Source organism: Aspergillus ibericus, assembly GCF_003184845.1.
Source record: "Aspergillus ibericus CBS 121593 unplaced genomic scaffold BO80scaffold_11, whole genome shotgun sequence".
NCBI classification, from domain to species: Eukaryota; Fungi; Ascomycota; class Eurotiomycetes; order Eurotiales; family Aspergillaceae; genus Aspergillus; species Aspergillus ibericus.
Genome location: NW_020292109.1, coordinates 164,996 through 178,452, shown reverse-complemented (window position 1 = coordinate 178,452; position 13,457 = coordinate 164,996). Strand labels below are relative to the sequence as shown.

Here is a 13,457-nt window from a genome sequence, read left to right as displayed (position 1 = left end):
CACTGCCGCCGTTTCCGGGAATCGCATCATTAATCAGCACCGCTTCGTCTTCTCCTGACCTTGTTTGCTTGCGTCAATTCTTCACTCATTCGTTTGTCGCTCTCTAAGTTTACTGCGCTGCCTATTCTGCATCATGTCGTGGTTGTTCGGTTCTTCCAACAGTAGGTCACCATCGCCGCGTCATGTCTACTATACTTGTGCCGGGCTGGACGAATCAAGCTGACAATTGCTGCACTATAGCTGAAAAGGCTGCTGCCGTTGCTCCGGCCGAGTCTGCGCCCGCCGAGAAGCCCAAGGTACGTGACCAGACACCGATCCGAGAACGCGGCTGATCGTCACAGCCATGCTGCGTTTGCAAGACCGAAAAGACCGCCCGCGATGACTGCATGCTCTTCTCCAAAACCGACGATCCCACCCAGGAGTGCAAGCCCATGATCGAGCAATACAAGGCCTGCATGGCGGGTTACGGTTTCAAGGTTTAAGCCAGCCCGCTATACCGTGAGGAGCATGGAACGGGTCGGACCCAGTACGAGGAGTGACTGCATGCAATCGGAGTTAGGTTATTTGGGTTACTGTATATTGCCATATTCTAGTCTTGGAGCATCTCCCTTCTTGTGCAATAAATGTATATTATCTATCGTTATGTTCTGGATATGTATGTATCAGCTGTAAGCAAGCTTTCTCTTCAGGCACACAAAGCCGCACGGTCGACAGTGCAGGCTGTCCCGAACATCAAATGGGTATCATGAGAGAATCGAATATAGTTGCAATAAATTACACCAGCCTCACTGGTTCTTCTTCTCCGTCTCTTCGGCCTTCTGGTCGATCCGGCAGCTTTGCTGCACCAGCTTCCACAGACACCACAGATATGCAATTCCAAATCCTCCAGCCCCAATCACGGCATTGAGTACCACCCACAGATCTGGCTTGCCGGGCGGGGGTGCCACAAAGGCTTCCAGAACGTGCCATGCGATCATGGCCAGGTAAAAGCAGGAATGCAGAAGCTTGGTCAGCACATGAAGTTCAGCACCCGGGATGGAGTCTTCCTGAGAACGGCTGCGGAAAGTCTCCAGCGAGGTCGGGGGAAGTCCCAACAGGTAGGCCCAGAGGAGTGTTATGACGAAGTAGGGCAAGCGAAGTTCGTCCCGCTTCAGCAGAGGATACATGGTCCATGAGCCAAGCATGTTGGCCCACCCCACCCAGGCTCGGGTCTCTTTGCTGAGACCTCCGTCTCCGGCCAAGAGAAGAGTCATGGGGAGCAACGGAAGGAGAACACTCTTCTCGTGGACCTGGAACGAAAACAAAAAGAAGCCCCAGGCCACGGTTGACAAGGCCGGCAGAAGCAGAGAAGCACGCGGGTGACGGAAGATCATGGCGCAGGGAACCACAATGGAGGCCAGCGTGGCACCGAGGGACATCCGTTGGAGTAGAGTGGCCTCGAACCGATGAAGCTTGTAGAAAGTGTGAATTGCGCACCAAGCATTTGCGACCTTGTCCTCGAACAGACCACGAGCAAATGGAAAGACACGGTGGATAATCTGTGTCAGCTGGAAGACGACCGCGTAGAGCATGGAGTGCTTGTCAAGCTCGACCGGAAGGGCCTGCAGAAGAGGCGGCTGCGGGGCCAGCGCCAGGGCCTCCCGCGCTTCGATGCTGAGCGCTCCAATAAGCATTGGAGCAAACAGGACGGCAAATGCGACAAGAGTGACAAGGGAGATGGAAATCAGGCGGAGGAAGCGGATCTTGGGGAAGATGCACACGCCAAGGAGGAAGGCGAACATGACCGGGGCATAATACAATGCCATCTGCTTGAACCCCAGAGCTCCCACGAAGAAGATGCAGGCCCACAGCATGCGTCCGGCCAGGATGGCATCCAAACTCGCAACAACCAGCCCCAGCATCACCGTGTTATATTGGAAATGACCGTGGTCAATGAGGATGGTCGCCGGTTGTAGGAGAATCGCAGCGAGGGCAATCGAGGCAGACCACACGGGAACGCTCTGCATCCGGGTGAATCGACGCAAGAAATTAACGACGGCGGGAATGTAGATGAGGTATTCCGAAACGATAACCGTGGCGCGCATGAAAACCTTCAACAGGGGATCTTCGAAGCCGCGAGACGCGTCCAGGGCAAACCATGCGGGGTTAAAGAGGGAACCACTGCTCAGTTAGCTACAGATCACCGATCAACAGAAATGACGTACAGTTTTCCCAACAGCCAGCTGTGATATGCAGTCAATGGGGGGTAATCGAGCCCCCAGTACTGCAGGTCGTACAGGTACCACTTGGAAATGGGAAGGTGAATAGTGATTTCCATCCAATGCCTCTGTGCTTCAAAGTCACCATGCATGGGGGGCACTCCGAACCCTGCGTCTGTTAGTGACACCAGCTAGTATAGAAGAATTGCTGTGAGCGCACCGGAATATCCCCACAAGCTGACAGCCCAGCGGAACAGGCCCACGGCCATCAGAATCAGAGGTAGCACGAGCCATTGAGAAACACCTGCCCGCGCAGACCATAGAAACGAAACCAAGGGGAAGGCCGGGGACGATTTGCCTCCGGAGTCGACGATGAGGGAGTCATTCGAGCCAGCGAAAGACGAGGGAAGCTTTCTCTTCTTCCGCGGACAGTGGGAGGACGGAGGAGCCATATTCACGGGAAATGAGCGAGATTGGAGGTTTCCATGGACTGCGCAATGGCAAGGCGACAGTGACAGGTATGTGGTTACTTGTTTAGCTGTCCCATCACATGATGCGTTACATAATCTTAACACGTGCCGTCTTCGACCAGTTATCGTGGTTATCCGTGAGCCCAGCTTATCCGATAGCTGATAAGCAACTGCGCCTGCGTGTCCTCTCAATTGCGCGTGCGATGGGATTTTCTGTGCATTAGAATAGCAAGGATACAAAAATGTTCCCCGGACCCCATCTGGTATGTGCTAAGATACGGTACGCGCAGAGGTTTGAGGTCGAGATGAAGAGGTCACCAGGTTTCGCTGTGGGATTCTATCGTCAACCTGTAGTAGGATTGACGCGACCTATCTGGAACTTCTTATAGAGGGACTACACCTTGAGAACCCGAGGTTGGTGAATTACGAATATCACCACGACAATAACTGTACAACAGCCAAATAATTTCACCTATGTACAAATCTAGAACCTAGACTGACCAGCCAGTCTGCACCAATACCAACTCAACAATACAATAGACGTGATCACATTTCCCAATCGACATAACATTCATCCAGATTTAACAACCTAGCACGTAAACGGCTTGCTTATAGACCCTGACTGGAATTCCCGAACCTACAATCACCTGTCAGTACTGCAACAGCCCGCGGCAATAGAGAACTCACCAACTCAGCAATGCTAGAGTAAGTACCACATCCAAAAACAACCATGCCGACGATAAACACCACCGCATTGCACAACGCAGCCTTCAAGTTGTGCTTTTCGTACCACGCGCCCTCTCTCAAGAGCATATACCACATGACGGGGGGAATGTAGAAAGAAAGACCCGAAACAAACAATGCCGAGATGATCGATAACAGTTCCGAGAAAATCGGAATCGCTTCGGCAATCACCCAAGCTAGGGCTGTAACAAGAGTCACAAGGCCAAGCCAAGTAGCCCAACCCTTAGGAGTGTTGATGAAGCGGGCGGGAGAGTCATGGTACACTTTTCCGTGGATGTATCGGCATACCACTGTTGTGTTGATGGAGCCCGAGATGAAGATGACGGGGAGTGCGATGCCAAAGACCACCCTGGAGATGACCGGACCGGCTGATAGCAAGGCAGGGGATTGCACCGCTTGCCCCACGAACGCATAGATGATCGATCCTGTGAGGGTATAGATCACGATTTGGATGCCGCCCAGCCACCACAGTGTCTTGACATAATCCTCAGGCGTATGCATATCTTCCATAAAAGATGGCAGACATCCCGCAAAAGAAAATGCGAAAACAATATTGTTGGTGGCCACAATAGCCTCCGAAAAAGTAGTGCCAGGCATCGGCCATGCAGACCATGGAATACTGTCGGAGAAGGCACTGGAACCATCGGAGTGTTGGATGCCCGTCGCAATCATCGTGACCCCTATGGCAATAATGATCGAGGCAAAGTCGATATAGCCCAGGATGGCAATTTCCGCGAATGATGGCGGAATGGCGAGCACCAGCAGAATTGCAGCCGACACAACACTAAACACCACCGAACACACGTTGCTTTCAGTGATGGTCTGGAACGCAATTGCACCGGTCAAGCAGTGAGATCCAATAACAAATATCAACAGGGACACGAAGCTGCCAACAAAAATCTTGGATCCCAGATTCCCTAACAAAAGCTGACCAACATCCGCATAGTGACCAACTTTGGGGTATTTGAGCTTAACCTGTCCGATATTGTATCCTGCATGCATGGCAATCAGACCGATACTAACAGTCAGGATCACACCAGCGACCATCCCCAGCGTAGCAAAGGCCGAAGGCAAACTCAAACTCCCCAGAGCAATTGCCTCCACTGTCGAAATAATCGTCAGGCGTTTCCAGCCCAGTCGACGAAACCTGGCATTTCCATCCAAGACATAACGCGTCTCCAAGTCATCGAGGTCTTGACTTTTAGGAAGTCCTTCACTCGCCATCACGTCAATAATATGATGTCCGTAAATTTTTTGTGCAATTGCAAAGGATTGAAATGATGGGGATGAGAGATAATCAGATCATCAGATAAGATCTCGGAGGATTTAAATCAGCCGAGGGTGTCTTTCCAGGCCCGTGTCACCCCACCGAGTCTGCAGACTTTTCAAAGCCCGCTGGGTGAAGAATCCATGGCCAATTGGCCATAGAGACGAAACTAGCCCATGGTGCCTCTTCTAGAGCGTTATCTGCGGAGACCAATATCAATTAGTCCGTAAGTGATGAGGATGTGATTGATTGAACTCTGCAACCCCGCTTCCATCGCGCTGAAGCGGCAGGGACTATACCCGGACCGGGTCCGAGTTGTCCTTGGAAGGTGCGCAACTGCCAAGGATTGGGTGGTATTTCACGGGCTTTAGCGATTAGTCCACCAGAGACAATGGCTGGCATCTATCTCCGGTGTGACTAAATTGCTAGTCCAGCGAGGCAGCCGCGCCCAGACGGCTTTCCGTCAGGTCTTGTCCCGGCGGGTCGAACCGCAACGCATCAGATAAGACTGCTGTACTGTCTAGTGGCTGGTAAGAGATGAAGAAGATAGTAAATTAACATTCGGAAAGATTGGTATGACATAGAATAAATTTGAGCAGCAGTGTGTATAACATAGGAGATTTAGATATATAGAGAAGGAATAGTATCTGGCTCCACTTACTTGAACGTTACCAAAGAATAGCTTCCCATCCCTTTAGTAGCATCAGTCTTGTCAGAGTAAGGCAAGTGTGTTCTTGGCGTGCGGTCTAAGAAGACCCTTTTCATCCCAAGAGGGAAAGGCAGGGTTCTTTCCAATCCTTTTCTGCTAGACAAGATGTCTGGTAATGTCGTTCCACTCTCTTTCTTGTCGTTATATAGGTTGCTAATATCGATTCGATGCCCTTTTCAAAGCCTACCTGTATAAACTATACACGAGTGAAGAAGGATTAGTCGAATTAGCAACTTCAACTTCCCTAGATCCGTATGCCCGAGCATAATTATGTGACACCATAATTAGCCGGGACATTAAAGTCCCCGAATGGTGCACAAAATATCATTTCTGACTATTGTTAATAGGCTAAGACCCTCTGATTAGCCTGGACTAGGAATCTGGGCTGGAAATTCAAATGTTGTCTGGTGGGTTGATAATAACTGTACCGATTATCTGATTATCTTATTAGGATGTCTTACCACCCGGGCCCACACATAAGCTAAAAATGCCTGAACTGGGCTACCAGGCGACTGTTTAAGCCCTTTATTGCCCGCTTCCCAACTTTGAGGCGGGTTGTATGAGGGAAGTGACCATCACACAACTCTTATCACTCACAATCGCGGAAAAGCCACTTGGCCATGGCATGTCTGCAGCTGGATCTCTCAGGATATCCGACACAATTGTTAGTGATGGTGATAACAAAATAGAACTGTACCCACCTGGTCAACGATGATGTTGGCACGCAAGCATATGAGAGCCAAATCGCGCAAACCGCCGGGAACAAGGTATGCCTCACTCTGGATACCTTTTATAATATGGACAAGAGCGCCATTAGCCTAGCACATATCTCGGCCAAGGCCCTTTCTCGGTGTAGGCTTTCAAAACTGATCCTGATTTGTGTCTTCCACAACGGTGGACATCTCGGAGTTGAAGGAACAGTGAGTACCACCCTTTCTCATCCTGGCTCCGATGCATTAGAGCTAATAGACCCCTCCCCCCTCATCAAGATGGAACACGTCTGCTTTTCTGCCTTCGACCCGATTTTCCTCCTGTATCACACGACTCTCGATCAGTTATGGCCTCAGTGGCAATTCAGGGATGTATCTCGTTTAACTGCCATGGGAGGGCCGCTGGTTGCGCCCGCAGTCATGCTTGGAGAGGCTCAGCCTTCGTTCTTGGGCGTTGACGTATTCGTTCCCTACTTTGGGGATAATGGAAACACAACCACGCTCAATCACCGTATGTGGATGGCTGGCATTGTCGAGAATATCACGGTGGCGGATGCCATGAGCGTTGAGATTGAGGGAATGTGTATTCAGTATGTTTAGAGACAGTGCGGAGGGGTGGCAGGGTAGGTGACAGTGTGGCCGCTTTTGCTGTTCAGGTGACGAGTGGTATGGAAACCTGTGTCTTGGGTGAGGCATGTGTCACTGTGTGTGGGTAACTGGATTATATGGCTTTGTATCTCGGGCAATGGTTTCATGATTGTCCTATATCGTTTATATAATTCACCGGCTTTGAGTTTACATTTTTCATTATCAAGCAAAGGTTTCATAAGATGAAAAGGACTAAAATCAACACAAGGAGTTTACCTTGTATAACACATAAAAGCAGACCTATGGCATATCTACAGTTTTCTTAATTACAATACAGCCTACGATGTCACCAGGTCTTGAATCAAATTAGATATGTTTGTCTTGATCAGATAGAGTCCCAGAACGTGAATGCAATCGAGTCAATGACTTCTATGATGAATTCTAATTTTTAAGTGAAGAGCATGGCATAGCCATGATATCGATATCTCCAATTGACATGACTCTCAATCCGTTGGTCCAGCCTCATCGACATATGTATCCCATCTAATGAACTTCATATATACAGCCTCAATGCCGGCAATCGCGATCATACCGATTGGTAGACCGAGCCAGAACCCGTTGAGCCCCCAGCCAGGCGAGCCGAGCTGTAGCCAGAGAGCGAGCGGCACGGCACCGAGATAATTGACGATAAAGACAACGCAAGCGGCAAAGGATTGCCGGCCTAGACCCCGGAGAATGCCGTTCGTTCCGCACATGAGTGCCTCTGCGATCTGGAAGACGGACACGGCGAGGATGGACTTGGCGCAGATATCCAGAGTCTGCGGATCGCGGGTGAAAATTTGAGGTAGTTGATTGCGGAATATGATCGTTATTAATGCGTTCAGGAAGCCTACACCTAGGAAGACGAAGCCGTGGATGATGGACACACGGCGAGCGGTCGTCGCCTGTCTTGCTCCTACTAGGTGGCCGATTCGCGTGCTCGAGACTACACTGACTGAAAATGGGGCGTGCCAGCTGACAATGGAGATGGTGGTTAGGACGGATTGCGCGGCCAAGTGCGCCGTGCTCAGGTAGGACGAGCTGAAGGTGATGATCTCGAATGCAGCGTATTCGCTCAGCACAGCGGCGGAACCGGCCATTGATAAAACAACCATGGGATACCAATCTGTGAGAGCGTCGCGCGACAGCCCGCCCCAGCAGCTGTGGGACCATTTTGCGTATCGGATAATGTATAGGAGTAACAGGAAACTCCGAAGGACTTGAGTTATGGCAGAACCTAGGGCTGCCCCATCCAGCCCCATGCCTAGCGGAAAGGCAAAGGCCCAACTCAGGAGGATATTCAATGGTGTGCAAGCCAGCGCAAGGACCATGGCGACCTGGTAGTCGTCCTGGACCTGCAGGAATCGCTTTCCGGCTTCGTAAAAGGCCTGTCCTGGTAGCCCGATGATACTGACGCGGAGGAAGGACCCAGCCTTGACGGCAAGATTGGGCTGCTTGACAACCAATGGCAAGAGAGAGGGCGAGAGCCACCAGAGGACGCCGATCGGGATGCAGATGGCCGTCATGAGGAGGATCATCCGCTGGACGTGGATGCCGACTCCAATCCGGTTGCCAGCGCCGTAGGTCTGCGCGCACAGGGTGTCTAGCGCCGTGGCCATGCCTGTGATAAAGGCAGAGCCACAGATGGCGACAGTTGTCCCGCTGATGCTGGCTGCCGCGAGGTCATCGGCACTCAGATGGCCAGCAATCAGCGTGGTCAAGATCGAGGGGAGGAACTGCAATAGATACGTGATGACGAGAGGGGAAGACTGGCTCAGCAGGAGCCAGAGCTCGGCACGGAGCCCATAGACTGATTGCCCTTCACGGGCACGGCCCTTGAGCATGGGAGTGTGCTCATGTAGGGGACCGTCATCTTCGTAGGACTCGCTTCTGTAGTCCATACCGCAATGTAGATAGGTGTTTGACCCTAACCAAGCAGAGGAAAAGCCTGTCCATCGCGGCGGCCCGTTGCGCGAGCCAGCGGGGGTGATTAATCAGCACCGCGCCGACTGATAAGAAACCAGACAATGGTGGTGTTTCAGCCTTCAACTGGGGGCCGCACATTTCTCTGGGGAGGAGCCGGAGGAGAACCCCGGGGTACTGAGTTTAGGGTGACATTCGAAACACATGTCAAGCAGTTGTTGGTCTCTCAGCTGGTGTTTTGATACAGACTGACTCGATCTCCCTCGTGGATCCGTCTCGACCCAGGCAATGTTAGTACCAGGGGAAGAGGGTCGTGGAGGATGCCTGTTCCACCTCACCGACCGTAAGAAGTTAAGAACAAATTGTAACCCCTGTCCAGGATGCAAACAATGCAACCGGGTTTGATCGGCTGCGCCACCAGGGAACAACTTCGGGAAATCACACCATCCTTCAATTCATTTATGTACACAAGAGTAAAACCCCTCCAAGGCTCCAACACATGATCGACATTGGACCGGCTGCGTCTTCCCGCACCTTAACCCGGTGGAGCACCGTCCTGCCGCTTGCCATGCGTGAACCCCTGGAGAACAAGAATCGCGAGGCGAGTCGTGAGAGGGGTGAGAGTCATGAAACAACCCCGCCCACAAGGACCTGGCAACCACCGTCAGCTGGGAGAACATCCGTAAGGCCTGCCCCCTGCTGGATTCTTACTTCTGGGCCCGGATTACTGCTATTACTGAGATGCGCGATTACTCCACTCAGGATCTAGATCCTGTAGGTGGGGACGAACCGGTTCCTGGTCTCTCTGAATCCCACTGGTCGCACGGTTTCACCATGTCCACCGGTTCATCTCCAGCTGAGCTTCCAACAAGGACCTAGCAGGGCTTTGGCCAGGCCAATGTTTGGGTCCGCCAAAGTTTACCTCCATCCCACCCAGAAAAAGGAAATGAACTCGCAGCTCGCAGCCGCATCTCCCACGTGGTTGGTTCCTCCTCCACGCCGATATTTCAGCCATGATAAGCTAGGAAGCCGGCCCTGGCCTCGCTTCTAATAAATTCTGTCTGATGCCACCCTCTCTGAGCCGTGGTGCGTTTCTCTCCCTTCTTCCCCCATCACGGCTGTCCGACGGTCATGGCTGCGCACGAGGCCGTCTTTGCCGTCTCGGCACAGGCCACCCAGCTGGGTAACCGCATCTCCGTGCACATGCTGGACTACCTGAGCACGGTCCAAAACTTGCCCGATGGCTTTCGGGAGCTGTCGCAGACGTTTCTCGACACCTGTCGCGCCCTCTGGGCCATTGATGCTGGTCTCACCGAGTCCACCGACGCCAACCGCGCCCTGCCCGAGGTTATCGTGGAGGAGGTGGCCAAGAAATTCGTGGCCGCCTATCGCGACTTTCAGCATCTCGACAAGCTTGTCACCAAATTGATTCAGTATGAGCACCGTGGCACCCTGGGGAAGCTCCAGCGAGGCTGGCATCGCCCCACCCACGAGCTCGCACGGATTCGAGAGTCGCTCCAGAAGACGACCGAAACCCTTCAGATCAGTGTTCTGGCCTTTCACTGGTCGTTGGGGGATTCAACCCTCATGGCAGAGTCGGTGGGCATTGGATACGCCGGACTGGCTGCAGCGCTCGATCGCATGGCCAAGGGTCGGTCGGTAATGGGCATCAACAAGACCAAGACCTTGGAGCGCGGAACCAAGCAGATGGAATCCTCGTTGTCAGCGTCATCATCGTCCGTCCCTTCGCTGCCCCCCAAGGAACCGCCGCCACCTCCCCCGGCCAACATTAGCAGTCCTCCTCTATCCAACCCCGATGAGACCCTTTCCTCCGTTCTCTCCCTCGACTCCCTCCTTTTGTCCAATCCCCACGACCGCGATCTCCCCCCATCTCCCCCTCTCGAACCTGTTCTTCGATTCCCGCAGAGAATAGACAGCCAGCCAACCCGGACAAGCTCGCCCGCCTCCCGGGCAGAAACGCTGACAGCACCTGAAAGCGACACTCACGGGGACATTCTCACGCAGCACCGCTCCGCAGACCCACTCCCCAGGGCGCCCCATCGCACCCCCAGCCGGACGAGCGCGGCTAGTGCCACGCAACTACGGAGCGCCCTCGCTTCCGCCGTCCGCGGTCGGAACCACAAGTTGTTAGAACAGCTGCTGGATAGTGGCGTGTCTCCTGACTTAGGGGAGCAGATCCATCCACTTAACGAGGCCGTGCGGCAGCGCGACTTCGAGGGGATGCGACTGCTGCTTCTCTTTGGGGCGAACCCGAATGCACCGGATCGAGAGGGCAAGACGCCGTTGCTCACTGCGGTGGAAGAGTCGTTTGATGATGGGGCAACCTTGCTGCTGAAGTATCGTGCCGATGCCAATCATACCGTAGAACCGGGACAGGACTCCCCGCTGAGCCGCGCGATCGCGAACGGCGAGATCAGCATGGTACAACAACTGCTGGCCCATGGAGGCAACCCGAATCACGAGACCCCGAACGGCAGCACGGTGCTGATCGAGCTGATTCGTCAGCATGCGCCACCACACCTTGTGACTCTTGTGTTAGCAGCCGGCTGTGACCCGAACCGCAAGGGCCAGCAAGGCAAGACAGCGCTCTTGGAGGCAGTCAAGAGCGACCAAGTGAATACTGTGATGGCGCTCCTGGAACACGGGGCCAACCCGAACCTTCCAGGACCGGAGCATGTTCTGTGGTCGGCCATCTACCGTCCGCGGTGCTTGCCAGTGCTGCTGAATGGCGGCGCGGACATCCACAAGACTCCAGGCCTCATGGAACAGGCGACTAGCATCAATCACATTGAAGCCGTGCGCATTCTGCTGCAATTGGGAGTCGATCCCAACACCAAGAAGGATGGGATTTATACGCCACTCTGCTCAGCCATTCGGGATGATCGCGCTGACATTGTCACCCTGCTGTTGGACCACGGGGCGGACGCCAACGTCATGGCCTCGGAGTATCCGGCCTGGAAGTGTGTCACTCACGACCGGCCACATTTTCTCCCAGCTTTACTGGCAGCCGGGGCCGATCTCCACCAACCACCGGGAATCATCGAGATGGCCGTGCAAGTCAATAACGCGGAGGCGTTACAGTGGCTGGTCGAGCACGGAGGTGCGAACGTCAACGACCGCAACGACCAGGGTCATACCGCTTTGACTACCGCCATCCGTGAAGAGCGCCCCGAGATGCTGAGCTACCTTTTAGACCATGGGGCTGACCCCAACCAGCGTGGAGAGGATTGGCCGGTATGCATGGCCGTGAAGTCGCCTGCACTGCTTCAACTGCTGCTTCCAGTGGTCACGAATCTGTCCGCTCACAAGGGCGTCATGGAAATGGCGGTGCTGGCTAATCAGCTGGAGAGTATCAAGCTGCTGCTGGCTGCTGGCGCGAGTGTCGAGTATAAGAACGGCGGCGTTTTCTCACCGCTGACCACGGCGTTACGGGAGCGTCACGTTGACATTGTGCGTTTCCTTTTGGAGGAAGGAGGCGCTGATCCCAATGCTCCCGGCGAGCATCTGCCTCTGGTCAAAGCAATCCGTCGTTGCCATAACCGTGATTTCTCGATGATCGAACTCCTTCTCCAGAAGGGAGCCGACCCCAACAAGACCTATCGGGACTGGAACGCGATTATGCAGGCCATCGAGTACCGGGACTTTCCGCTCTTGCGCCTGTTGGTCGAGAAGGGCGGCGGAGCCGATCTCACGGAGCATGATGAGACTGGCCAGACGGTGTTGGAGATGGCAGATGCCTCCGGCTGGACCGAGGCCACTCAGTTCCTCCTTGACCATGCGCGGCCCTAAATCCTTCTCATTCTTTTGAAACATCAAACTATCATAATTGTCCATGTTGACGCTGCCATGTTTGACCAGACCTTTTCTTATGTCATACCCCAATATTTGTTTCCTTTGCGCCTCTGTGTGATGTTCTTTTCCATTTCAATTCCCTGGGATATTTTAGCAGCTTTTTAATTCATCACACGATTTCAGATTATCTCGCCGTATGTTAGTACCTATCCACCACACATTACATCCGTATGAACCCTACAGAACCTTCCTCATTTTCTACCTAGATGGGATATAAAGGATGGTTGCCTCAGTAGAACAACACATTTCCTCCAATCCAGCAATTGTCTTCAATGAGCACCGCCGAATTCAAGTTTCTGCCTGAATGGGATGATGGAATCGTCTTCTGCGGACAAATACACCATCAGTGCCAATCTGGATCCGTCTCCAGGAACCTAGACTGGTACCTAGGATAGTGAGACTGGAATGTGTCGAGGTGTAACTTGGATGGTTGGTGTTTCTTTGATTTCACAGGATGTCCGACCGATGACTTGGTCAATATCTTCATCGAATAATACTTCATCTCGCGCAACGTGCAGCAATTGAGATTGCCCGTCAACGATATTATTGAGCTTTGATTCGACCCCGAATATCTCCAGAACCACAGCTGCAAATAGTCCACCTGTTGTCTGGTCAACTGCAGGTCGTTTGGATGGAGACTGGACTGGTCCAACGGCAGCGGTGGACAAATGGGAGGCCCAGCCGGGGCCTGACCCAGTTGCGTTAGTGCCAACTGCAGCTCCCCACTTAGTACCTGGGCTAGTCTCACCTCAGGAGGCGGTAAGCAATTTTGATTTTTTCTGCCAGCCTCCGGTTTTTTTTTTTTTTTTTTTTTTTTTCGGTCGCCTTATCAGAGCTGGTCCCCAGCAGTAAATTTTTCTTCTTCCTTCATTCCTGTCCTACTTTCCCCCTTCATCTTCTGTCCCATCATTTCCATCCCTATTCTTTACTTGGTTG

The 13,457-nt window shown here is 52.9% G+C and overlaps 6 protein-coding genes across 6 annotated transcripts; 3 read left to right on the top strand and 3 right to left on the bottom strand.

Moving 5' to 3' along the window:
* Positions 1-133: 133 nt before the first annotated feature.
* BO80DRAFT_463117 (copper metallochaperone COX17) lies at positions 134-769 on the top strand (the record flags this gene model as incomplete). The annotated part of the gene is made up of 3 exons (XM_025722570.1): positions 134-161; positions 241-296; positions 342-769. 3 exons carry the CDS (start codon positions 134-136, stop codon positions 480-482), a joined length of 225 nt encoding a protein of 74 aa, XP_025577203.1. The 3' UTR covers positions 483-769.
* BO80DRAFT_19728 (dolichyl-P-Glc:Man(9)GlcNAc(2)-PP-dolichol alpha-1,3-glucosyltransferase ALG6) lies at positions 622-2,697 on the bottom strand. Its single transcript, XM_025714164.1, has 3 exons — positions 2,419-2,697; positions 2,205-2,367; positions 622-2,160 (listed from the first exon to the last, which is right to left on the bottom strand). The coding sequence occupies exons 1-3, from the start codon at positions 2,648-2,650 to the stop codon at positions 786-788; spliced, it is 1,770 nt and encodes a 589-aa protein (XP_025577202.1). The 5' UTR covers positions 2,651-2,697; the 3' UTR covers positions 622-785.
* Positions 2,698-3,192: 495 nt separating this feature from the next.
* Positions 3,193-4,680, bottom strand: BO80DRAFT_377560 (uncharacterized protein). The gene is made up of 2 exons (XM_025716707.1): positions 3,356-4,680; positions 3,193-3,305 (listed from the first exon to the last, which is right to left on the bottom strand). Exons 1-2 carry the CDS (start codon positions 4,634-4,636, stop codon positions 3,258-3,260), a joined length of 1,329 nt encoding a protein of 442 aa, XP_025577201.1. The 5' UTR covers positions 4,637-4,680; the 3' UTR covers positions 3,193-3,257.
* A 1,697-nt stretch (positions 4,681-6,377) lies between these two features.
* On the top strand, positions 6,378-6,698 carry BO80DRAFT_443124 (uncharacterized protein; the record flags this gene model as incomplete). The annotated part of the gene is made up of 1 exon (XM_025721323.1): positions 6,378-6,698. The coding sequence occupies one exon, from the start codon at positions 6,378-6,380 to the stop codon at positions 6,696-6,698; it is 321 nt and encodes a 106-aa protein (XP_025577200.1).
* Positions 6,699-7,082: 384 nt separating this feature from the next.
* On the bottom strand, positions 7,083-8,961 carry BO80DRAFT_423334 (MATE family efflux transporter). Its single transcript, XM_025719027.1, has one exon. It carries the CDS (start codon positions 8,624-8,626, stop codon positions 7,190-7,192), a length of 1,437 nt encoding a protein of 478 aa, XP_025577199.1. The 5' UTR covers positions 8,627-8,961; the 3' UTR covers positions 7,083-7,189.
* Positions 8,962-9,091: 130 nt separating this feature from the next.
* BO80DRAFT_19704 (uncharacterized protein) lies at positions 9,092-9,598 on the top strand. Its single transcript, XM_025714160.1, has one exon. It carries the CDS (start codon positions 9,148-9,150, stop codon positions 9,415-9,417), a length of 270 nt encoding a protein of 89 aa, XP_025577198.1. The 5' UTR covers positions 9,092-9,147; the 3' UTR covers positions 9,418-9,598.
* The last annotated feature ends 3,859 nt before the right edge of the window (positions 9,599-13,457 follow it).

Coding starts and splice junctions, on each gene's coding strand:
- BO80DRAFT_19704 (XM_025714160.1), top strand. CDS start 9,148: ATGATCGACATTGGACCGGCTGCGTCTTCCCGCACCTTAACCCGGTGG.
- BO80DRAFT_19728 (XM_025714164.1), bottom strand. CDS start 2,650: ATGGCTCCTCCGTCCTCCCACTGTCCGCGGAAGAAGAGAAAGCTTCCC. Junction 2,368..2,418: donor CAGCTTGTGGGGATATTCCG/GTGCGCTCACAG, acceptor TAACAGACGCAG/GGTTCGGAGTGCCCCCCATG. Junction 2,161..2,204: donor AGCTGGCTGTTGGGAAAACT/GTACGTCATTTC, acceptor CTAACTGAGCAG/TGGTTCCCTCTTTAACCCCG.
- BO80DRAFT_423334 (XM_025719027.1), bottom strand. CDS start 8,626: ATGGACTACAGAAGCGAGTCCTACGAAGATGACGGTCCCCTACATGAG.
- BO80DRAFT_377560 (XM_025716707.1), bottom strand. CDS start 4,636: ATGGCGAGTGAAGGACTTCCTAAAAGTCAAGACCTCGATGACTTGGAG. Junction 3,306..3,355: donor ACTCTAGCATTGCTGAGTTG/GTGAGTTCTCTA, acceptor AGGTGATTGTAG/GTTCGGGAATTCCAGTCAGG.